The sequence below is a fragment of the Cupressus sempervirens genome, chromosome 4, assembly GCF_028749045.1.
Source record: "Cupressus sempervirens isolate cs-2001-9-10 chromosome 4, ASM2874904v1, whole genome shotgun sequence".
In the NCBI taxonomy this organism is placed as follows: domain Eukaryota; kingdom Viridiplantae; phylum Streptophyta; class Pinopsida; order Cupressales; family Cupressaceae; genus Cupressus; species Cupressus sempervirens.
Genome location: NC_143121.1, coordinates 876,224,780 through 876,248,920, shown reverse-complemented (window position 1 = coordinate 876,248,920; position 24,141 = coordinate 876,224,780). Strand labels below are relative to the sequence as shown.

Below are 24,141 nucleotides of genomic sequence, written 5' to 3'. Positions count from 1 at the left end.
GGGGTTCATACCCGTACAGAGGTTTGAAGGGTGCCATTCCGATGGACATGTGGTATGTGGCATTGTAGCAATATTCCCCCAGATGTATCCATTTGACCCATGCCCGTTGTGTCGAAACGTAGTTCCGAAGGTAACCTTTGAGCCATTTGTTCACAATCTCTGTTTGTTTGTTAGTCTGTGGGTGGTAACTAGTACTTGGTGACAATTCTATCCCTGCCATCCGAAACAGTTCTGTCCAAAAGATACTGATGAATCGCCTATCTTGATCACTGACAATGTTTCAGGGTAACCCGTGCAAATGAAAGACTTATCTAAAAACAGTTCTATCCCTGCCATCCGAAACAATTCTGTCCAAAAGATACTGATGAATCACCTATCCTGATCATTGACAATGTTTCAGGGTAACCCGTGCAAATGAAAGACTTATCTAAAAAAAAGCTCGGCAACTTGTGCAAACTAAAATTCTGAGGGGATGGCGAAGAAATGTGCGTACCTTGTCAACCTGTTGACCACCACGAAAATACAATCCTTTCCGTTCACCTTGGGAAGCCTCGTTATGAAATCCATCGAGATACTTTCTCACTTATGTTTTGGAATTGGCAGCGGTTGCAGTAACCGGTAGGTAGGGTATGTTCGGATTTATCCTGCTGGTAGACCGCACACTCTCTTACATACTGCAACACGTCCCCTTTTAATCTTTTCCATGAAAACCTCTCCCATAGACTTCTGTACGTTTTGAGGAAGCCCGGATGTCCTGCCAAGGGTGAGTCGTATACTTAAGGATTTTCTACTTCAATTTAAATTCAGGCATTAGGAATATCTGGCTCTTATAGTAAATGATATCATCTACTACTCTATACCTATCATCCTTGGTGATGCCATCCATTAGCTCACAGGCAAATGTGTTTTTGGAATATTCTACCAACAACTGTGCTTTCTAATCAGTTGAAATTTGGGTAAGTAGACGGCGAGCTTTCTAGACAAAGCATTTGCAACCACATTGTTTTTTCCTTTTACATGTTCAATGTCAAAATCAAATGCATAAACCTTGCTTACCCATTTCTGTTGCCTGTAATGTCCCCATTTTAGCAGTTGACCAAGTGTGTGCGCGTTAGCCTTGTTCTACATGGTCCCGAGGGCTAATGAAGGGTTTAATGGGATCTTGGAGTGTTTTGGCCTAGTCATTTCCAGTTTGGGCCAAAACGAAGTTGATTTACTTAGTTTCAGGCATACTTACTATTTTTAGTAAGTCGGCAGGACACAGTGCAGGTCAATTTTGGTGATTGGACTCGATACTCCTCGGTGAGAGCTTTCCGATGAGCTATCACTCGCATTATTCGGAGTCCGATTGCTAATACATTTTAATGCCTGAAATTTTATTAAAGTAACGTCTAATTTAATTGTAAAATATTAAAGTGTTACTTTAATATATATTTTATGGTGATGTGTACCCAAGGGAGACATAAGGGGTATTTTAATATATGTTTTATATTACACATCTTTTATCCCACATTGCCCATATGAGTTGAGGGGACCCGTGGGAATAGAATAAAAGGAAGCATTTGTGGCTTCATTAGACAGGTGGAATATGAGAAGAAATTGGTGTGTGAGTTGCAGCTTTGTTTTCGGCATTTGAGGACGTCTATCCTCTCTTGTAACATTCTAGACGTCATTCCCTTGGGGTTTGGCCTTTGGAATTCTTTCTTATTGGCTTCATTATCAGGCAGTTTAGTTGCATTTCCGGCTACAGGCAGATTTGATATTTTGCTCATATCTTCTTCACTACTTGTCCGACGCTTATGCCGCTTGGAGGGAATGGTATTATGAAGGTAGTGGACTGATTGGAGGACAAAGTATTGTAGCAGCAAGTTCGTAAGCATGGGCTGGAGTATTATGACAATATTGCTGAAGTAATTAGTGAGTTGATAAATCTGCTATGTATTTGATTTTATGAATTCTGAAAATAACATTTTATTAGCAGCAGTTCATTTCCACTTTGCATATCATTGTAGTTGCTTTCTTGTTTATGTTGTATGATACCAATTCCATGCACGAAACACAACAAACAATAAATGTTTGATTTCCGAAATTATAAGGGGTTTAAAACATTAAACGGAGAAATAAGAAGTTGAATGCAAACTGTTTGACATAATTCCTTTCAGCAATTTGGTTTAGTTTTTTGGGACATCCAGGGGTGCCCATTACAGTGGTATCAGAGCTATAAGTCCTGCCATCCTGTGGAGGTCTTATAGGGAATTTGGAACAACCGGATAGAGGGAAAAAGTAAGAAAAAAAACACAGGCTAAGCATTTATGTTTGAGCATGCGACAGGGGTCTTATAATTTCCGCGATACCAGAGCAAGACAAAATAGGATTTCAGACTTGCAAAGCAAACAGTCTAGTACATCCGTGCAGGGGGACATTGAATTCAACCATACAGACACAGAGGAGATATTCTGTGATCAGGACAATAATATGGGTGATCGAGATGACAGGAATACAGGATTAGGCGGAGGCAGAAATGCTGGTCCAGATCAAGGGGAGGTACTGTTCCGACAGTTACTGGATACATTAGAGCAGGGGCAGCGTATGCAGCAGGAGCAGAATAGGCGAATGGACATGATGTTGCAGCTCATGGCTAGACAGATGGGTGTCAATATTAATCCAGGTGATGCCAACAACAGAAACAATAACAACGAGGGAAACAATAACAACGGGGGAAACAATAACCATGAAGGCCAAGGCAACAACAATGGTCCTGAGAATAACATTAATGGTAATAATGGACACGGCAACAATGGGAATGAGGCCGATAACTTTAGACACGTTGCACGCCCAGCACGGACTGTGAGCTCGAGACCTCTTCTACCCACTTTTCCACCCAGAGATCCGGTTCATCCAGTAAACGAACCGCAGATTACCGAGTTACAGGATCAGTTCAGGAGGGACTGGGAGGCTAGTGGACCAGAGTTTCAGGCGGATATTTCTCTTAGAGATTATATGGACTTGAGGATGAGACACATGCCTAAAGCAGGAGGGAGGAATCAAAACTTTGAGCTGAGGAAGAAAGTTGGAAAACTTTCTTTACCTTATTATGATGCTTCAGGGAAGATGACTGCACGAGCTTGGGTGCAGAAGGTAGATACATACTTGCAGCTTAATCCTATGCCTGAGGAGGAGGCTATCAAGTATGCGGCTATGCACTTGGATGGCGTTGCACATGAATGGTGGCATCATGGCATGGTGACTTTGGGGCATAATCAGATTACATCTTATGAGGAATTCACCGAAACATTGATTGGGAGATTTGACACTAAGGATCCCGAGTTACATTTCAAGGAGCTAGCACAGTTAAAACAGTCAGGTTCTGTGGATGCTTACATTGCCGAGTTTCAGCGCTTGTCTGTACTTGTTACTGATATCTCTCCTAGGAGATTGGTGGTGTTATTTTGTGATGGTCTTGCTGATCCATTACGAGGTTGGGTGAAGGGACATGATCCACTCACGTTAGCTGAAGCAACTAAAAAGGAAAGAGATTTAGCCCCTTCGGTATACAAAGGAAAAAACCATTCAACAGATTCTTCCTACCGCAAGGACAAAGACAAAAAATCATTTCAGAAAGAGTATAGCAAACCCAAAAAAGGATCAAAAGGACTAGACAATGAAACCTTGAATGAACTTCGAAAGAAGAAGCTGTGCTTCCATTGTAGAGAGCCTTGGGACTTATCTCATAAATGTTCTCTCAAGGCTAAGGGAAATCAAATGGAGTATTTTTCAGCAGAAGAGTCAGAGTTAGAAGGGGAGGATCAGCACTCCGATTCAGATGAGGGTAACACTATAGAGGAGAGCAACATTCCTAAGGATGATAGATCGTTGGCACGCTTGACAGGGGCCCAAAAGGCAATCACATTTAAGGTCAGGGGTACTATCCAGGGGCAGAAAGTGATATCTCTTATTGACACTGGGGCTACACATAACTTCATAGATGCACAGTTGGTAGCCAGGAGAGGGTTACAGACAGAGGAGCATGATGGGTTTAGAGTCATGGTGGCTAATGGTGATAAGTTATTATGCACTCGGAAGATATCTAATCTTCGCATCAGGTTTGGAGATGGCTACGAGTTGGAAGATGAGTTCTATGTTGTGGACATGGGAGATTATGATGTCATCCTCGGTATGACATGGATGGCTTCACTAGTTGAGTTCACACTCAATCTAGCGAAATTGGAGATGAGATTCCAGCATGAGGGGAGAACTGTGGTACTTAGAGGGCTTTCAGATGGAGGTTGCAGAATAGTGTCCTTGAGGAGAATGCAGAGACTTTTTCGTCATGATGACATAGAGTGGGCGGCAGAGTGCCACATTATGCCAACTTCACCAGAGCCACAAGAAAAGAGTCATCCACTAGATGTCCAGAAGATACTTGATAGACACGCTAAAGTATTTAGCGATATTCCTCATGGGGTTCCTCCTGACAGAGGGATGGAACATGTTATTGAGCTCGAGGAGGGAGCCAAACCAGTTATGATTACTCCCTATCGTCATCCTAAGAAACACAAGGATGAGATAGAGAAGGCGATTAAGGATTTGTTGGAGATGGGGCATATCAGGCCCAGTAAGAGCCCTTTTGCTTCAGCAGTAGTATTGGTAAAGAAGAAGGATGGGACAATGCGCATGTGCATCGATTACAGGGCACTGAATAAGAAAACAATTAAAAAAAGGTATCCCATTCCTAGGATTGATGAGCTGATTGATGAGTTGCATGGGGCATGCTTCTTCACCAAAATTGATTTGCGATCCGAATACCATCAGATCAGGATGAGAGCAAAGGACATTGAGAAAACAGCCTTCCGATGTCACTATGGCCACTTTGAGTTCATGGTTATGCCATTTGGTCTAACCAATGCACCTGCTACATTTCAAAGTTGTATGAACCAGGTATTCAGGAAGCAGCTGAGGAGATTTGTCTTGATCTTCAGTAAGACCTGGGAGGAGCACTTACATCATCTGGAGGAGGTGTTATCTATTCTGGAGAGAGAGTCATTGTATGCCAAGGAATCTAAATGTGAGTTTGGCATGACTGAGCTCCTTTACCTGGGGCATATCATTAGTGCAGATGGCGTTCGGGTTGATCCCGAAAAGATTAGAGCTATTGTAGAGTGGCCTACTCCCACAAACCTTACACAGCTTAAGGGATTCTTTGGTTTATGTGGTTTTTATAGAAGGTTTGTTAAGGGATTCTCACAGATGGCTACACCCTTGACAGATCTTACCAGGAAAGGAGCCTTCGTGTGGACAGGGGCAGCACAGAGGTGTTTTGAGCATTTCAAGCAGGTAATGTCTTCATGTCCAGTTCTAGCTCTACCGGATTTCACAAAGCCTTTTGAGCTTCATTGTGATGCATCAGGTGATGGGATTGGAGCAGTATTGATGCAGGAGAAGCATCCCATTGCATTCGAGAGTAGGAAGCTCCGAGGAGTTGAGAAAAGTTATTCTGTCTATGACCGGGAGATGTTGGCCATAATGCATGCATTGGCCAAATTTCGATCATATTTGGTAGGTGGACATTTTGTGATCAAGACTGATCACAACAGTATTAAATACTTCATGAGCCAGCGTGATCTTAATGACCGGCAACAAAAATGGGTGACTAAATTGCAGGCTTATGACTTTGACATAGAGTTTGTCAAAGGTAAGAAAAATGTGGTGGCTGATGCCTTATCTCGGAGACCTCACTTATGTGCTCTGGCAGAGATTTCAGGAGATTGGAGAGATCGGATTATAGCAGAGTATGTCGGAGATGCTTGGGCTTCTGGATTGATTTTAGGTACCATACAGGATGATCGCTATGAGGTGATAGATGGATTGATCAGAGTTCAGGACAGGGTTTATTTGATTCCGTCATCACATTTGAGAGAGGCGATATTGAAGGCATTTCATGATGCACCCACAGCAGGACATCCGGGGGTCATCAAGACCTACAGGCAGATCCGAGAGCGGTTTTCATGGAAAGGGCTCAAGGATGATGTTCAGAGGTATGTCAGGGAGTGTATGGTTTGTCAACAGAATAAGGGAGAACACACATTTCCTGCAGGTTTATTACAGCCCTTGCCCATTCCTGATAGGAAATGGGAAAGTATTTCGATGGACTTCATCACTGGTTTACCACGAGTGCAGGGAAGGGATTGCATCTATGTGGTGGTGGACCGCTTGACGAAGTTTGCTCACTTCTTTGCTATTCCGTCCACTTACACAGCAGCACAGGTGGCAGATCTTTTCTTTAAAGAGATATTCAGGTTACATGGGCTGCCCAGATTCATTGTCAGCGACCGGGATAGTAAGTTTATGAGTGTTTTTTGGCAAGAGTTGTTTAGGTTGTGTGGTACTGATCTTACACCTAGCACTAGTTATCATCCGCAAACAGATGGGCAAACAGAGATTGTGAATAAATGGGCGGAAGGATATTTGAGGAACTATGTAACTACACAACAAAAGGCTTGGATCAAATGGTTGCATATGGGAGAGTATTGTTATAACACCACTTATCATATGTCCATCAAGATGACTCCTTTCATGGCACTCTATGGTTATGAAGCACCTAGCTTCATGGATTTAGTTTTGGGGGACAGTAGAGTGCCCAAAGCCAAAAACTTATTGCAGGATAGTCAGGACATTCTGAAAGTGCTCAAAGAGAATATACAACAGGCCCAGAATCAATAGAATTTGTATGCTGATCAGCACCGAATAGAGCGTAGCTTCGAGGTAGGGGATATGGTTTACTTGAGGCTACAACCATATAGACAGTCATCGCTCAAGAAGAGCGGAGCTGAAAAGTTGAAACCTAGATTTTATGGTCCCTACAGGGTGATTCGCAAAGTGGGCAAAGTCGCCTATGAGCTTGAGCTTCCAGAGGGCAATCGAGTGCACAATGTGTTTCATGTGTCTAGGCTTAAGAAAGCCATTGGTCAGAGTGTAGTGCCTTCTACAGATTTACCCCCTTTGGATGAGGAGGGGAAACTTGTGTTAGTACCTGAGGCTATTGTGGATACCAGAGAGAGGAAGCTTAGAAACAGGATAGTGAAGGAGTATTTGGTCAAATGGAAAGACCTGCCGGAGGAAGATTCTACATGGGAGAGTGAGCAGGTTATTCAACAGGCTGGACTGAGGTTGCTTGAGGACAAGCAATTTCAAGGAGGGCGGACTGTAATGTCCCCATTTTAGCAGTTGACCAAGTGTGTGCACGTTAGCCTTGTTCTACATGGTCCCGAGGGCTAACGAAGGGTTTAATGGGATCTTGGAGTGTTTTGGCCTAGTCATTTCCAGTTTGGGCCAAAACGAAGTTGATTTACTTAGTTTCAGGCATACTTACTATTTTTAGTAAGTCGGCAGGACACAGTGCAGGTCAATTTTGGTGATTGGACTCGATACTCCTCGGTGAGAGCTTTCCGATGAGCTATCACTCGCATTATTCGGAGTCCGATTGCTAATACATTTTAATGCCTGAAGTTTTATTAAAGTAACGTCTAATTTAATTGTAAAATATTAAAGTGTTACTTTAATATATATTTTATGGTGATGTGTACCCAAGGGAGACATAAGGGGTATTTTAATATATGTTTTATATTACACATCTTTTATCCCACATTGCCCATATGAGTTGAGGGGACCCGTGGGAATAGAATAAAAGGAAGCATTTGTGGCTTCATTAGACAGGTGGAATATGAGAAGAAATTGGTGTGTGAGTTGCAGCTTTGTTTTCGGCATTTGAGGGCGTCTATCCTCTCTTGTAACATTCTTGACGTCATTCCCTTGGGGTTTGGCCTTTGGAATTCTTTCTTATTGGCTTCATTATCAGGCAGTTTAGTTGCATTTCCGGCTACAGGCAGATTTGATATTTTGCTCATATCTTCTTCACTACTTGTCCGACGCTTATGCCGCTTGGAGGGAATGGTATTATGAAGGTAGTGGACTGATTGGAGGACAAAGTATTGTAGCAGCAAGTTCGTAAGCATGGGCTGGAGTATTATGACAATATTGCTGAAGTAATTAGTGAGTTGATAAATCTGCTATGTATTTGATTTTATGAATTCTGAAAATAACATTTTATTAGCAGCAGTTCATTTCCACTTTGCATATCATTGTAGTTGCTTTCTTGTTTATGTTGTATGATACCAATTCCATGCACGAAACACAACAAACAATAAATGTTTGATTTCCGGAATTATAAGGGGTTTAAAACATTAAACGGAGAAATAAGAAGTTGAATGCAAACTGTTTGACATAATTCCTTTCAGCAATTTGGTTTAGTTTTTTGGGACATCTAGGGGTGCCCATTACATTGCCTCTCGTTCAAATCCCATTGCTCTAGAAAATATCTCAAACTATTGTGATTAGTGCGCATGACAAACTTGGCACCTACCAAATACTACTAGAACTTGGTTAGTGCATGTACGATGGCCAACATTTCTTTGTTGTAGATGGAATAGAAGCGTTCTGTCTGCGTAAGCTTCCTGCTCTCATAAGCTATGGGGTGTCTATCTTACATCAGTACTGTGCCAATGCCTTCTGCGGACGCATCGCACTCCAAAATGAATGGTCGAGTGAAGTCAGGTATTAGAAGTATGGGACAAGTGCTCATTGCCTCTTTCAATTTATCAAAAGTGAGTTGTGCCTTTTCATTCCACTGGAAAGACCCCTTCTTTGTCAGATCTGTCAAAGGTGCGCTGAGCTAAGAGAATCCTTTGACGAACCTTCGATAATAACTGCATAGCCCAAAAAATCCTAGCAAATCTGTGAGTGATTTTGGGGGAGGACAATCAAGGATAGCCTAAATCTTCTCCTGAGGCACTTGAATTCTGTATTTACTAACAACATGCCCCAGGTACAATATTTCTGTCATGCCAAATTCACATTTGGATTGCTTGGCGAACAAAGATTGCTCCTCCATGATCTTTAGGACTCCATCCAGATGCTTCAAGTGCTCCTCCCATGTCCTACTATAAATAAGATCATTAAAAAATACCACTAAGTACTTACTCAGTTGTTTGTTGAAATTGCGATTCATGCATGATTGGAATGTAGCAGGTGCGTTTCTCAATCCGAATGGCATGACCAGAAACTCATAATGTTCATAGTGGCAATGAAAGGCCATCTTTTCTATGTCTTCCTCCCTCATGCAGATCTGATGGTATCTGGAACGAAGATATATTTTCAAAAAATAGTCTGCGCCATGCAACTCATCTAGCAACTCATCTATCCTTGGAATGGGATATCTATTCTTTTTTTTTTTGTTCAACGCACAGTAGTCCCACACATGCGCATTGTACCATCCTTCTATTTGACCAAAACCACAGATGATGTGAAAGGGTTGGAATTGGGACAGATCCATCCTTTCTCTAGCAGTTCCTGAATCGTTTTTTCAATCTCATCTTTGAATTTCTTCAAATGGCGGTATGGTGTGGTTATGACCAGCTTGGCTCTGCTTCCAACTCGATAGTATGCTCAAACCCTCAATGAGGTGGTATGCTAGGAGGAATCTCAATGAAAACTTTATCATGTTTATTCAAAATATTCTAGAGTTCATCATCCTGTGGAGGTGTTCGATGCCTTTTTATGCGTTCTGCCGAGATAAAACAATGCGCAACCCATGCAACATCATGCTGAAAAATTGTCTCCATCCAATGCACAGAAACTTCCCTCGGACCTTCATTTTCCATTCCACGGAGGACAACCTTCTTTCCATCAACAACAAAAGTGAAGTCCATCTGTTTGAAACTCTAAGTGTATTCATCAGGTGTCTCCATCCATTGTATGCCTAGAATAACTTCCATGTCATCCAGGTCTACTATGAAGATATCCTCAGTCACCATGTGATTCGCCATTATGATACTTAGCTGAGGAACAAGGTGCGTGTAGGGAAAAAGAGTCCCTCCGACAACCTTGATGTGAAAGCCTGCCTGTGTCTTCATGGGTAGACTTCTTCGCTTCACCAAAGATGAGTTTATGAAATTTAGAGTAGCTTCGCTATCTAGCATTACCATAACCCTTTGTCCCTGAAGGGTACCCCATACTCGAAAAACTGTGCACCTCGAATTGCCAGCTAGGGCAATAGTTCCTCTGCGCCCCACCAAAGTTGCAATTCTTTCCGTACGGTTCAAACTAACCATGTCGGTGTTGTCGTGATGTGGGTGATCTTCGGCGAGCGTTTCCTCCTATTCATCCTTGTCATTGGACACGACCTCAATGTAATGGATCTTTCCCTTTCTGAGGCATCTGTGGCCAGGCTCCCAAGGTCCTTTGCAATTGAAACACAGTTTCTTCCTTCGGAGTTCCTATCTGGTAGCTTTGGTCTAACGACGGTTTTTTGGGTGGAGTTTTGTCCCTTAGAAACATTGGTGATTTGGAATGTGAGTAACTTCAAGAGGATGACACTGATGACGATGTCATACTCTATGCTTTATTGATTGCCTCCGACAGGGTGGCAGGATTGAACCCCTTTACCCAACCTTTTAGAGGTTCTGTCAGTCCATCCATGAAGAGCACTACCCATCTTTCGGAAATTTCTGTGACCAAAACACAGAGTTTCTGAAATTCTGCAATGAACGGATCGATCAATCCAGTTTGTCTCAGTTGTGCCAAATCTTTGAAATTGAGTTTTGGATCTTTACCATCGAATCGCTCTACCAATCTCTTCGTGAATTCCACATAAGTATTTATTTGATCATGTCCTAATGTGATGGTGCCGTGATGCCACCACTTATGTGCAACTCCGTTCAAGTGTAGCGTTGCAAATTTGATTGCTTCTTCAGGCATAGGATTTAGCTAGAAGTAAGTATCAGCCTTCATTACCCACAATTGCACAGATTTGGAATTGGATCCGTCAAATGGAGACAGATTGACTTTACTCAACTTTCTTCTAAGATCATCTTAAAATAGCCTCTATTTCCACCTCCCGAATATCTCATTCTCAGATCTACGTAATCTTTGTAGGATATATCTTCCTCAAGATTTGCACTCTTCTTGTCTTCTCTCAGTTGTTCTTGCATCTCTTCAAAGGTTGGTTGTTTTCCTTCGTGTTGCGCCTCTGTTCGTGGGGGAAAAGTCGGCATGGAAGGTCAAGAGCGTGCTGGATGAGGGTTTGATTTACCCGACACCGAGTCCGCATTGTGACCATTTTGTTCTCCTGATATTTTATCGTCCGCTAACTTCTTGAGAGTTCTTCCATGAGTCATTGAGTATTAGTGATCTATGCTTGATTCTTGGCAAGTTCCCTCAGTAGTGCCATGAGTTCGGCAACTGTCAGTTCTGATTTGGCAACCATTTGATCGACAGAATGTGTCCTCTTTCAGCTATAAACTCTCATTCACTATTCACAGGCTAGCAAGATCACTAGCTCTGATACCACTGTGATGTTCTTGTCCACCTCTGAGATAAAACAAACAATGAAATAATGGTGTTGCCTTACAGGAGAATGTTGTACAGATTGTCGTATGGTGTCCGGTATCAAGATTGGTGGTAGGGAGTTTGAACAGTAGGCCGTACAGTAGCTAAAGTTTGGCCATACGGGTGAGCCTTGACCATACATGTGAATGGGCAGTCCGTACTATGTTGAGGGGGTGTTTTGATGGCCGTACAGATGGTGTTTGGACAAGTCATATGGTTGATGCAGCAGGTGTGTACGGAGGATACCAGAGGGCCGTACAGTGAGTCTAAGCAAGGTTGTATAGGCACTTTCAGAGGGTTGTACAGTGAGTATGAGCATATTGTATGGATGATTGCAGAGAGCCATACGATTTTGGTTGAGCCGTGTAGTATTGGTGTATAATGGCCCTTGCCAATAGGCCACTAATAACCACTAATACTGAACTATGTAATTTTGTCAAACACTTGGCATGCAAACTAAATATACTGCTGAAAGTAAAAATGCTAAACAAAGGAAATTGTTGCGCAACAAATCTACTCAAATAACTAATGTAAAATGGTGCCAATATATTCATTCAAAGATAACCAAATGCTTTTACATATGATATGCGATTTTTTCTACACAAAGCATTACAACATGGCACATTACAATAAACCCTTACTGGCTGAATACAACTGAGAATTTCTTGCAACTACAACTGAAATGAAAGAACCTGGATTGAGCAAAAGCTGGAGACTGAATGCTAAAGATGAAATGATGAAAATACAACTCCAACCTGCCCTCAAACTTGCTGTCCGTACGTCCTGCAAGTACAACCGTACATGTATGACACTTGGCAAAAATAAATGCTAGGCTGAAAGGTGCCGAAAATGGTGTAGAAATAATCGCCAGGCTCCAAGGAAAATTCTCCCAAAAAATAAAAATCAAACTCCCAGCCAACAGTGAGATATGAGCAAAAATGTATGTCCGGGCTGAAAATCGAACCCTGCTAGAAATGTCCAAATAAGCCCAACTTGAAGTAGTTGAATACCACTTCCAAAGTGCAAGCCTTCAAAGGATATTTCACCTCTTTAGTTATGCAAATCCTTAGGAGACTCCGTTCCTAATGATCAAATGACAATCTGCAGACCAACATGGCGCCACAAATGCTCAAAGAGAAAAGTAGTGTAAACTCAAGTCATAGGATGTCCAAATGAGAGGCCAAGCACCCTATTTATTCACTTTTCTAAGAAACCTCTAAGAACTTCTAGTAGTATCCATAAAATATTCTTATGAAATCCCTTTATAATGCATTTTTATATAAAAAGTAACTTTATAAAATAAAAAGTGCAACTCAACTCAAAATTATAATATTTTGGCCCCGCATAACACATAAAAATAAAAATATGATAAACCCCATCTCTCCAAGAGCAAATAAGACCATCCAATCCCCAAATAATCATCAGAATGACTCTCTCACCAAAATTATCTGCCTACGAGAATCCATGATAGGAAAATTCCTTGAAGAATAACATGTCACTAGAAAAGGGACATGACAATCCGCTCCTCCTGAAATTGCTTGCCCTCAAGCAATCTCAAAGCTGGATGTTGCAAAATATCTTCTCCCTCCCATGTTGCATCCTCCTTGGGTAAATCTCTCCACTTCACCAAGCACTCTCTGATAGTCCTCCTACGAAGTTGTCTCTCTCTGCTGTCAATGATGTACTCAGGAACAAGAACCAATTTCCCTTCATCATCCAATGGAGGAAGAACTGCTGAAGGCACAACATGCTGACCCAACACCTTCTTGAGTCATGACACATGGAAAACATTGTGCACCCTGCTGTCTGTTGGAAGTTCAAGCTCATAAGCCATCTCACCTATCCATCTGATAATCCTGAAAGAGCCATAGTATCTAGGCTTAAGCTTCTCTGAACCCCTCTTCCTGAGAGTGGACTGTCGGTAAGGTTGCAGCATGAGGTAAACCATGTCACCAACCTAAAAACTCCTCTCTGTCCTCTTCTGATTTGCATATATGCTAGTTTTGTGCTCTGGCAATATTATCTCTGAGAGCATCAGCAATGTCCCTACTCTCCTGAAGCAAATCCCCAGCACGAGGAACTCTAACATAACTCATGAGCAAATCAACAAAGCTCAGTGCATTATAGCCATATAGTGCTCTGAAAGGAGTCATCTAAATAGACATGTGATAGGTAGTATTATAGCAATACTCACATAAATAAATCCACCTAACCCATGCTTTCTGTTGACCAACCACGTAGTTCCTCAAATATCCCTCCACCCACTAATTCACTATCTCTATCTACCCATCAGTCTGCAGGTGGTAACTGGTGCTAGGTGTGAGCTCAGTGCCACATAAACGGAACACCTCCTGCCAAAAATGACTCAAGAACCTGCTGTCTCTGTCACTCACTATGCTCTGGGGTATCCCATGTAGTATGAAAACCTCCTTGAAAAAGACTTTAGCCACCTGCGCTGCTGTGTAAGTAGTAGTGATGGGAAAGAAGTGTGCATACTTCGTCAACCTGTCTACCACCACATAAATGCAATCTCACCCCTGGGCCTTAGGCAAGCTTGTAATAAAATCCATGGATATACACTCCCACTTCCTGTCAAGAATGGGAAGTGGCTGTAGGAGCCCTGTTGGAAAGGTGTGCTCTTGTTTGTTCTGTTGACAAACAGGGCACTCTCTAACATACTGCAACACATTTTCCTTGAGCCCCTTCCATGTGAACCACTCCCGTACCTGCCTATATGTTTTGAAGTATCCAGGATGTCCAATTGTAGGTGAATCATGAAGTGCTCTTATAACAATTCGCTTCACCTTTGATCCTTGGACTAAGAATATCCTATTCTTGTAGATAATCAAATCATCCACAAGTGTATACCTGGTATCAACAACTGTCCCATCAACAATCCTGGATGCCTATGAATCTCTAGCATACTTAGTAATGATCAAGTGCCTCCAATCCTCTGATATCTGAATCATAGCAGTGAGATGTGGTCTACGTGACAATGCATCTACTACCACATTCTGAGTCCCTTTCACATAGGAGATGTCAAAATCATAAGCTTGCAGTTTACTAACCCACTTTTGTTGCCTGTCATTGAGATCTTTCTGTCCAAGGAAATGTCTCAAACTATTGTGGTCAGTTTTAATGCAAAACTTACCACCTACTAGATATTGCCTGAATTTAGCCAATGCATGCATAATAGCCAACATCTCCTTGTCATATGTACTAAATGATCTCTCTGGCCCATGGAGCTTCCTACTCTCAAATGCAATGGGGTGCTTGTCTTCCATTAGAACAGCACCAATACCCTCTCCAGATGCATCACACTGAAGCTCAAATGGCTTCGAGAAGTTGGGCAATGCTAACACAAGGCATGTAGTCATGATCTCCTTGAATCTCTCAAAGCAAGCTTGTGCCTCAGGTGTCCAAACAAAGGCTCCCTTCTTCAGCAAATCCGTCATAGGAGCTACATGACATGAATAACCACTGACAAATCTGTAGTAGAAACCACACAACCCAAGGAACCCTCTCAACTGTGTCAGGTTCTTTGGAGGAGGCCAATCCACAATAGCACGGATCTTATCAGGATCCATCCTTACTCCCTTTGCACTAATGATGTGATCCAAATACAATAGTTTTGTCATGCCCAACTCACATTTGGACTCGTTGGCATACAAGGACTCCGATTGCAGGATCCCCAAAACTATCCCCAAGTGCTCTATGTGCTCCTGCCAAGACGAACTGTAAATCAGAATATCATCAAAGAAGACTAACACATACTTCCTCAACTGGTGACAGAAGACCTTATTCATGGTGGACTGAAAAGTAGTTGGCGCATTGGTCAACCCAAATGGCATGACCACAAACTCAAAGTGCCTACAATGACATCTGAAGGCAGTCTTCTCAATATCTTGCTCTCTAACTCTGATTTGATGGTAGCCGGATCTCAAATCAATCTTTGTGAAATAACATGCACCGTGAAGCTCATCAATCAACTCATCAATCCGTGGAATGGGGTACCTGTTCTTGATTGTCCTTTTGTTTAGCACCCTGTAATCAATGCACATCCTTGATGTGCCATCTTTTTTCTTCACCATCACAACCGAAGTAGCAAAAGGAGACTTGCTAGGCCTGATGTGACCCATCGCAAGAAGCTCCTTGATAGTTTTCTCAATCTCATCCTTGAGCCTCTTAGGATGCCTATATGGTGTAATCATCACGGGTTTAGCACCCTCCTCCAACTCAATGATGTGCTCAATACCTCTGTCTGGTGATCTACCAAGTAGGATGTCGCTAAAGACTCTGTCATACTTTACTCTCAACCACTATATGTCTGGATGATACTCTATCTGATGCTGTCCCTCCTGAGAAGGCATGGGAGTACATACGACTGCCCACTCAATGTCATCATGTCTAGCTAACCTCTCCAGCCGTCTGAAGGAAATAGTCCTGATGTCTCCATTCCTGATGGATCTCAAAATGTGTTGCTTCCCATCCACTTCAAACTTAATCTCCATGTGCTTCAATCTAAAGGTGACCTCTTCCAATGAGCGCAACCACTCCATCCCAAGAACAATATCCAAATCACCCATGTTGACAACATGGTAGTTCGCCTTGAACTCATAGTTGTTCAAGCATAAGGGCAAATTTTTAACCATCCTGTTATACTTAAGAGTATAACCATCAGCGACTTGTACTTGTAGTCCCTCAAACTCCTCAGTCATAATACCACGACATTTAACAAAACATGCATCAATGACATTGTACGTAGCACCAGTATCAACCAAAGTAATAACTCTCTGCCCTACTAGAACACCACACAGTCTAAAAGATCCTTCTTGCTAAATGCTAGATAAGCATGCTTCTTGGAAGTGCAATTCGAGCTCCTCCTTAGTCTCTGGAGCTTCTGCTTTTGCCTCAGGCTTTGCATCACTATGGTCAACCTCATGTCCAGAATTATCAGAATCTAAATCCTCTTAGCAAGCCCACATACCCCTATTGGCCTTCCCCTTAGGCCTCATAGGACAATCATGATCTTTGTCGTAGGGACCCCTGTAGTAAAAACATAGCTTCTTCCTACGCAAGTCATTCAGTGTCTCCATATCCAAAGGTGCAGTAAACTTACCCTTGTTGTCACCTTTTTTGCCCTTGTTTTTATCAAACTTCTTATTGTCCTTGAATGAAGAAGTGCCCCTGGAGGTGAACCTGCTGGAGGGTGTTGTGAGCTCCATGCTTCGTGCCTTCCTCATAGCCTCCTGCAATGAAGGGAGATCGAATGCCTTGATCCACCCCTTTAGAGGTTCAAACAACCCCTCTGTGAATAATATAACCAACCTCCTCTTGGACACATCCTGCACCATCACCGATAATCTCTGAAACTCACTGATGTAGATCTCCAAACTATCTGTCTATCTCAGTTGTGCAAGATCACGGAAGAAGATCTCCGTATCTTTCTTATCAAAGTCCTCTACCAATCTATCCACAAAATTCTGATAGGATGTCACCTGATTATGCTGCAATGTAACCATACCATGTAACCACCAATTATGTGCTGTGCCCTCTAAATGCAAAGTGGCATACTTGATAGCATCCGTCTCTGACATAGGCCTCAATTGTACGAAAGTATCTACCTTATGGATCTAGATTTGTGCTGTCATCTGTTCACTGCCATCAAAAGATGGTAAGGTAAGCTTGCTAGCAGCTCACTGTAACTCACTGTCCTGACCTCCTCTAGGCCTCCAGTTCTGCCTGCTACTCCTCATGTGCTCTCTTCTCTGACTCAGGTAGTGATCAAAATTCAGCAACTCATGAACATGTGGAGGAAGTGCTTGCCATTCTACATCTATAGCTCGAAGATCATCTTGAAAATCCTTTGGCATATAATCCTCTACTGCCTCTTGGGTTGCTTCTCTAAGGAATGTAGGACGTGTAGGTCTGTTTGCAGTCCATGACCTGTGCCTAGGAGCACCCTGTGAACCTACTATACTCTTGTTATCTTACTCTGGTGTTCCCCTGCCCGATTCCTGATTATGTCTGTCCTGTGGGTTCATGCGCTCAACCATGATGGTGAGTGCTTGCAAAGCCTGAGCCATCCACTCTTGTCCTATAACCATTGCTCTGAAAAATTCCCTTGTTTCCTGATCCTCATTCCTATTCTCTTGGTGGGCTACGCTTTTGTCTGTCACACATGTTTGGCTGCCTATCAAAATCTTGTTCCCTGTCAAACAAAGTTTGCCTGCGAGTGTAAAATCTGTGAGAGCCAACCCCAGGTGGCTGCATGTGATTGCTAAACCCTCAGGATGGCAGGATTTAGCTCTGATACCACTATAATGGCCCTTGCCAATAGGCCACTAATAACCACTAATACTGAACTATGTAATTTCGTCAAACACTTGGCATGCAAACTAAATATACTACTGAAAGTAAAAATGTTGAACAAAGGAAATTGTTGTGCAACAAATCTACTCAAATAACTAATGTAAAATGGTACCAATATATTCATTCAAAGATAACCAAATGCTTTTACATATGATATGCGATTTTTTCTACTCAAAGCATTACAACATGACACATTACAATAAACCCTTACTGGCTGAGTACAACTGAGAATTTCTTGCAACTACAACTGAAATGAAAGAACTTGGATTGAGCAAAAGCTGGAGATTGAATGCTGAAGATAAAATGACGAAAATACAACTCCAACCTGCCCTCAAACTTGCTGCCCGTACGGCCTGCAGGTACAACCGTACATGTTCGACACTTGGCAAAAATAAATGCTGAGCTGAAAGGTGCCGAAAATGGTGTAGAAATAATCGCCAGGCTCCAAGGAAAATTCTCCTAGAAAATAAAAATCAAACTCCCAGCCAACAGTGAGATATGAGCAAAAATGTATGTCCAGGCTGAAAATCAAACCTTGCTAGAAATGTCCAAATAAGCCCAACTTGAAGTAGCTGAATAGCACTTCCAAAGTGCAACCCTTCAAAGGATATTTCAACTCTTTAGTTATGCAAATCCTTAGGAGACTCCATTCCTAATGATCAAATGACAATCTGCAGACCAACATGGCGCCACAAATGCTCAAAGAGAAAAGTAGTGTAAACTCAAGTCATAGGATGTCCAAATGAGAGGCCAAGCACCCTACTTATTCACTTTTCTAAGAAACCTCTAAGAACTTCTAGAAGTATCCATAAAATATTCTTATGAAATCCCTTTATAATGCACTTTTATATAAAAAGTAACTTTATAAAATAAAAAGTGCAACTCAACTCAAAATTATAATATTTTGGCCCTGCATAACACATAAAAATAAAAATATGATAAACCCCATCTCTCCAAGAGCAAATAAGACCATCCAATCCCCAAATAATCATCAAAATGACTCTCTCACCAAAATCATCTGCCTACGAGAGTCCATGATAGGTAAATTTCCTGAAGAATAACATGTCACTAGAAAAGGGACATGACATGGTGGTTGGAGCCGATGAGATGCTGTACGAATAAAATCGGGTATTGGGGAGTGAATGAAATCAATACAATCAATATTAAACTCGACCAAGACACAAAGAGTGAACACAGAAGTATACAATTTAATATTCGCAATATGATGGTGCTCCGATTAGCCAGATCTGAGCGAAGTATTACATGCAACAATGGAATAGGGTGAGGGTTGAATCCCACTGAAATCGCACGAGCCAAATAGGGAAGATCTTTCACTTTCGAAATGGCGAACGATCTAGAACTCTAATAGGAATTCGCAATACATAGAAGATAATCCAAAAGCATGCCTAAAGAAAACCTACATACTGTGCTTAAATACCAGTCGGGAACAACTTTTTGAGGGTGTACAAAGATAGCCGATGATGACACAAATTACAAAAACAAAACTAAAAATGGGTCGGAGATACATTAAATCAATCGGCCCGTTACAACATTTTGATAAACAATTTATTTTATTATGGAAACATTACACACATTAAATGTTGGCTTCTTATGTAAATAGCAGGCCCAAATGATGTTGCCACAGGGTCTCCTTGCAACCACAGGGGTTCTGAAAACAATCGCACCTTGATTAGTTTAGACGCAAGCCTGATAAACTAAGCCATAGGCAGGTATATGAAATGTTGGCCTATGAAAATTGGTCACCAACTTCTATATACAGATTGCAGCCCTTGACTGATAAATGTCAGCCTTCCGCAATTTGCATAGACTCTAATTTGTAGGTGCAATATTGAGAATAGGAAATCACAGCTAGATAATGGACGGTAGCTAGAACTGATTCCAATCAACCTCCTTAATTGGAACATTAATTCCAGACTTTGGCAAATTAACCACCTCTTCAATCCAACCAGTAACCTTTAGCAAGTACCCTCCTTTGGCACAGTATGAACAGTAGGAGGTCAAGGCAAATTGTTTACCTCACCACAATTTGCAACAAATAATTCTCAGAATAACCCTTTAGAGCTCAATCTTCCAACAAGACAATTACTCCTAGCCACAGGAAATACAGTTGGAGATTATTTAACAAATATCAAATCCACTATACTTTAGCAGTGGAATAAAACCACTTGTCAGATACAATGATGAACAGTAGAGAAGTTGGGCAAACTTAGTTGTACCTCAACAGCTAAATTGCAAAGTATTTCCAAACCCTTATACATCAGCAAGGGCAAATAGTTAAGAATCCAAGAAAAAGCCACAAAGGCACAAAATCAAATATATAATCAAGCGTCCTTTTCCCAATGAAATGAGCTCTTATTTATAAACTCCACTTCAGAAATTGTGGAAGTTTTCGAAAAAAGCTCAACACTAGAAACTTTCCAATTTGCTTTTTAAGAAATATCTCTTAAAGTCATTAGTATAATAATATAAACATTATTATAATAATGCAACTCAATGATATAATAAATAAATAAGAACTCATGCAATTTATTACTTTATTAACTGCAAGTGACGACCAACTGGTGAAGCCACCCACTGCACTGCCGAAAATAGACTTACTAAAAATAGTAAGTCCACAACTGAGACCCCCAAAACACCTTGTCAGCTCACGAGGGTCACTATGATGAGCTGACTTCATCCACTGTGTTGACCTGCCAAAATCGGGGACATTCAAGGATAATGCTGGTAGAGGTTGTGGCATTTGGCTCTACACCTGGCAATTACAATTTGCTTGAAAGTTTTTAAGTCTTTCCTACAAATTGACTATAAGCATAAGCAACAATCATGAGATAACATTCCTTTAATGCACACTGTTGACAATGGGTGTCAATACACTGGTTTGAAGCTTACTATTTGGGCAGGGAAAGAGAATGATGGAATATACTGTGGAATTTAGGCTAATCCTGTGAATTGTGCATGCTAGAAAGTTTCAATAAACTCGTCAACAAATTATTTTATCCATGCCTTAAATGGTTGCGCTCAATGTGAAGAGATTTCCTTTTGGGTTTCTATACCCACAAATTGCACTGCGGGGAAATTTATAAAACCATTTCAATTTATCTTTTTGTGGGCAAGTTGCAGTCGTTGCATTCCACAGGAAATCTCCAGAAACAACATTAGAAAACTCCTCTTCATGTCATTTTGTCAAACAGTTCATATCCAGTATCCTTACTTCACATTTTGCATGTATATCCACTAGCACATTGAAAATCATTGCATTCTATGATATGACATCTGTTTGGGGGAGTTGGTCAAACAGTTCCTCTGTCTGTATTTCCACATTTAGCATGACTTCTAGAATTATTACAACAATCTGTTTCATGTGTGTCCTTTCATTATACTATGCTGGATGTTCATACTTTGTTTTCGTTTTGACAACCATACAAACAAGGTCGAGGTGATGGAAGAGAATGTGAAATTTTCCCCATGCTCATTGATTACTTTTTCCTGACATAACTTGAAAGATTTTTCAGCTCACTCACACATATGCATGTTTGGCAGTGCTTTAACAGCTATGTCAGAGAAAATACAATCCTGGCTTTTGAGCTTTAATGGAGGAGTTAACTTTAGTGTGCATCATTTTAGTGCATGTCTATTTTGGGGGGTTGTTTCAGTTATTACCACCAATAAATTTAATCTCTGCAATAACATTGTCTTTTAAGTAAGAATGTCTTGAATCTGGAACTAACAAAGCCTTGTGCATGGGCTTTAAGAATGTCTTGAATCCTCTCAACATTCTGCATTTCTTTCTGTCAAAACAGTCTCGTGGCAGTTATGAATTCTTGAATCAGCTCTAAAAGTGTCTAAATGTGAAGAGATTAGGCTGGTTAGGTTCATAGGTTACAAATGCTCAAAATTTGAGTAATTATAACCTTTTAGAGATTAGGATTTTGACTTTTCTGAGAATTGAGACAGTTGGGGATTTTGAATGCTCATTTTTTTAGCATTTCTATCTAAAAGGTTACGAGTGCTCAAATTCTGAACATTTTAAACCAAAAAGGTTAGAAACTTTTACTTTTCAAGCATGAGTGTGGTAGTAGCGGGAGGGGATTTAATTGAGATTTTAATTACTTTCTTCCCATATATTTTAATGAGGAATAATTTAAATTACAAAAATTATTTATCAAAAATAGTTGTAAATATTTCTCATTAAAATTTAATAGCCTGGTTTAAGAAATTAACCAATCTTTTGACTGGTAGGAGATTTGACTTTGAAATTTTAACCAGCTATATGGATTTGGATCCTCAAACGAATTTGATGATACTGAAGATAAGACTGGCTTTTGCCACCTCGTGATAGTACTTGAATAGGACTTCGGACTGTAATTACATAATTGCACATATTCCCGAATTTTGGAAGGATCATGTTGAGGAAAAGCCCAGCATTAGCTTCAATGGAAAAAATCAAAATTGGTTTTCTTATATTAGGGCAACAATGAGCTATGGGCTCTTCAAAATTTTCTAGAACTTGACCATTTCCAGGGATTCCAATAGTCTAAAGTAATCTAAACTAGCAAATTCTACATATAGATATTATTATATTTCATTGTTTACTTTCCCTTCATTGCTTCAGGAGCATTAATTTTCTTCAAAATTTTGAGCAGCTTGTGTCTATAGACAAATGTCACCTGATTGTACTTATTATACTTTTTTGGTTGCAGAACTTGGATTTGGCAGTGGGAAGTCAAAGGCACTCTATGGGAAGGAAGGTCACAAAGGGATAGTACTTGTTAAATTTTTGCCCTCTTTTTCAGAGTTGCAAGAGGCTGAACAATTGCACAAATATTTTCAAGACTATTGTCGTGGGCGGCAAGATTGGTTACGTTTACAGTCCTCGTGTACAGGAAAATCAGTTGATGATGGGAATCCAGATCTTGTACGGATTGATAAAGAAACAAATAAGAAAAGGAGAGTATTATATGGCTACATAGGAATTGCAGAGGACCTGGAGATACTAGACTTTGACACTAGAAGAAAGATCTCAGTAAAAAGTAGAGAGGATATGGGAAAAGATATGTAGACCACTTATAAGTTTATCTGCTTGTTTTTTTAATATAAATGTAATGTCCAAACAGAATTTCCATCTGTATTTTTCTGAATAGTAATATTCAAACATAATTTTGTTGTCTGTAGATGGAACTTGATTATGAAGTTATGTAACCATGAGATTGCTTTCTATCCAGCTTGTTCAGTCATGATTCTCTCGTTTGTCCAAAAATTGTTTTATTCACAAAATGCATTTCAAATGTACTAAGATTGCTTCCCAGGAGTCTTAGGAAATGTTGGGACTTGGAAATGATCACTTTTTATTTTCTTAAAACAAGGTGGCTTAACACTCTCCAATGTTGTTGGAGGGATGATACACTTTCAACCTTAGAACAATCTTCTTACATAAAAGCTGCATCAAAGCAAGCTCGGAATTAACTTTTGGCTGAAAATCTGCATCACAGGGGTATTGGTTGTATTGAAATTCACTGATTTGCATTTGGCCTTTGTCTGGCTTTGAGCTTCACTATCACGGTCACTTTAAGATAGGGAACATGCCCAACTGGGTTTGAAGCAGTGTAATCATTTTAAAATCTATCGTGCCTTATATCTAAACAATGGCATAGTAGAGAAGAAATATATGCTCAAATGATTTTTCATAGTGATTTTTTAATTGTATATTACGTTTTTGAGAAACATTTAACATGTGGTAAAGTGATATGAAGTTTTATGTATCTGTTGCATTCTTGCAGTTTGAAGCATTGGAATAACCAATTCATGGTTATGGAAATCTCAGAACCCTAAAATTTTGAGTGTTGTAGTGTTACAAGGTTTTCACACCATCACTCCATTCCAAATAAGGAACCTCTCTTTTCACTTTGGTAGATGGTGGTTTGTTGGTCTTAGTGGTAGTATGGAAACATTTGGAGGACATAGCAACATGTCTAGGTCTTAAAATGGTCTTAGGTGCAAGTCATGTTCTAGAAGAGGATGTGAGGTTTTTAATTGCCATATAAGTTTCCAATGGCTAATGCCTAGCCAATTTCCTCATCAAGTTGAGATTCCTACAACTCATGACAAAGTGTAAAGTGGTATGCAAGGTGAGAGGAAATGCTTAAGAGATGTGATAAGATGGAAGTTTCCTTTGAAACATGGTTGAATCACCATTAAGTGGCAACCCTCTAAAGACCCATTTGTAAATTGAAAGGAAAGGAACACTAATGCTAGTTTGGGGAGGAAATGAACATTTGAAACCAATACATAAGAAAAAGATAAGTTTGA

At 40.7% G+C, this 24,141-nt stretch overlaps 1 protein-coding gene across 1 annotated transcript in view; it reads left to right on the top strand.

Annotated features, from left to right (window-relative positions):
- LOC149564190 (uncharacterized) overlaps positions 1–23,052 on the top strand; it is a 199,954-nt gene extending 176,902 nt beyond the window's left edge. Inside the window, exon 3 of the mRNA XM_089827267.1 lies at positions 22,536–23,052. Within this exon, the coding sequence (XP_089683393.1) occupies positions 22,536–22,894 (359 nt within the window). The 3' untranslated portion in view covers positions 22,895–23,052. The remainder of the gene's footprint in view (positions 1–22,535) is intronic.
- The last annotated feature ends 1,089 nt before the right edge of the window (positions 23,053–24,141 follow it).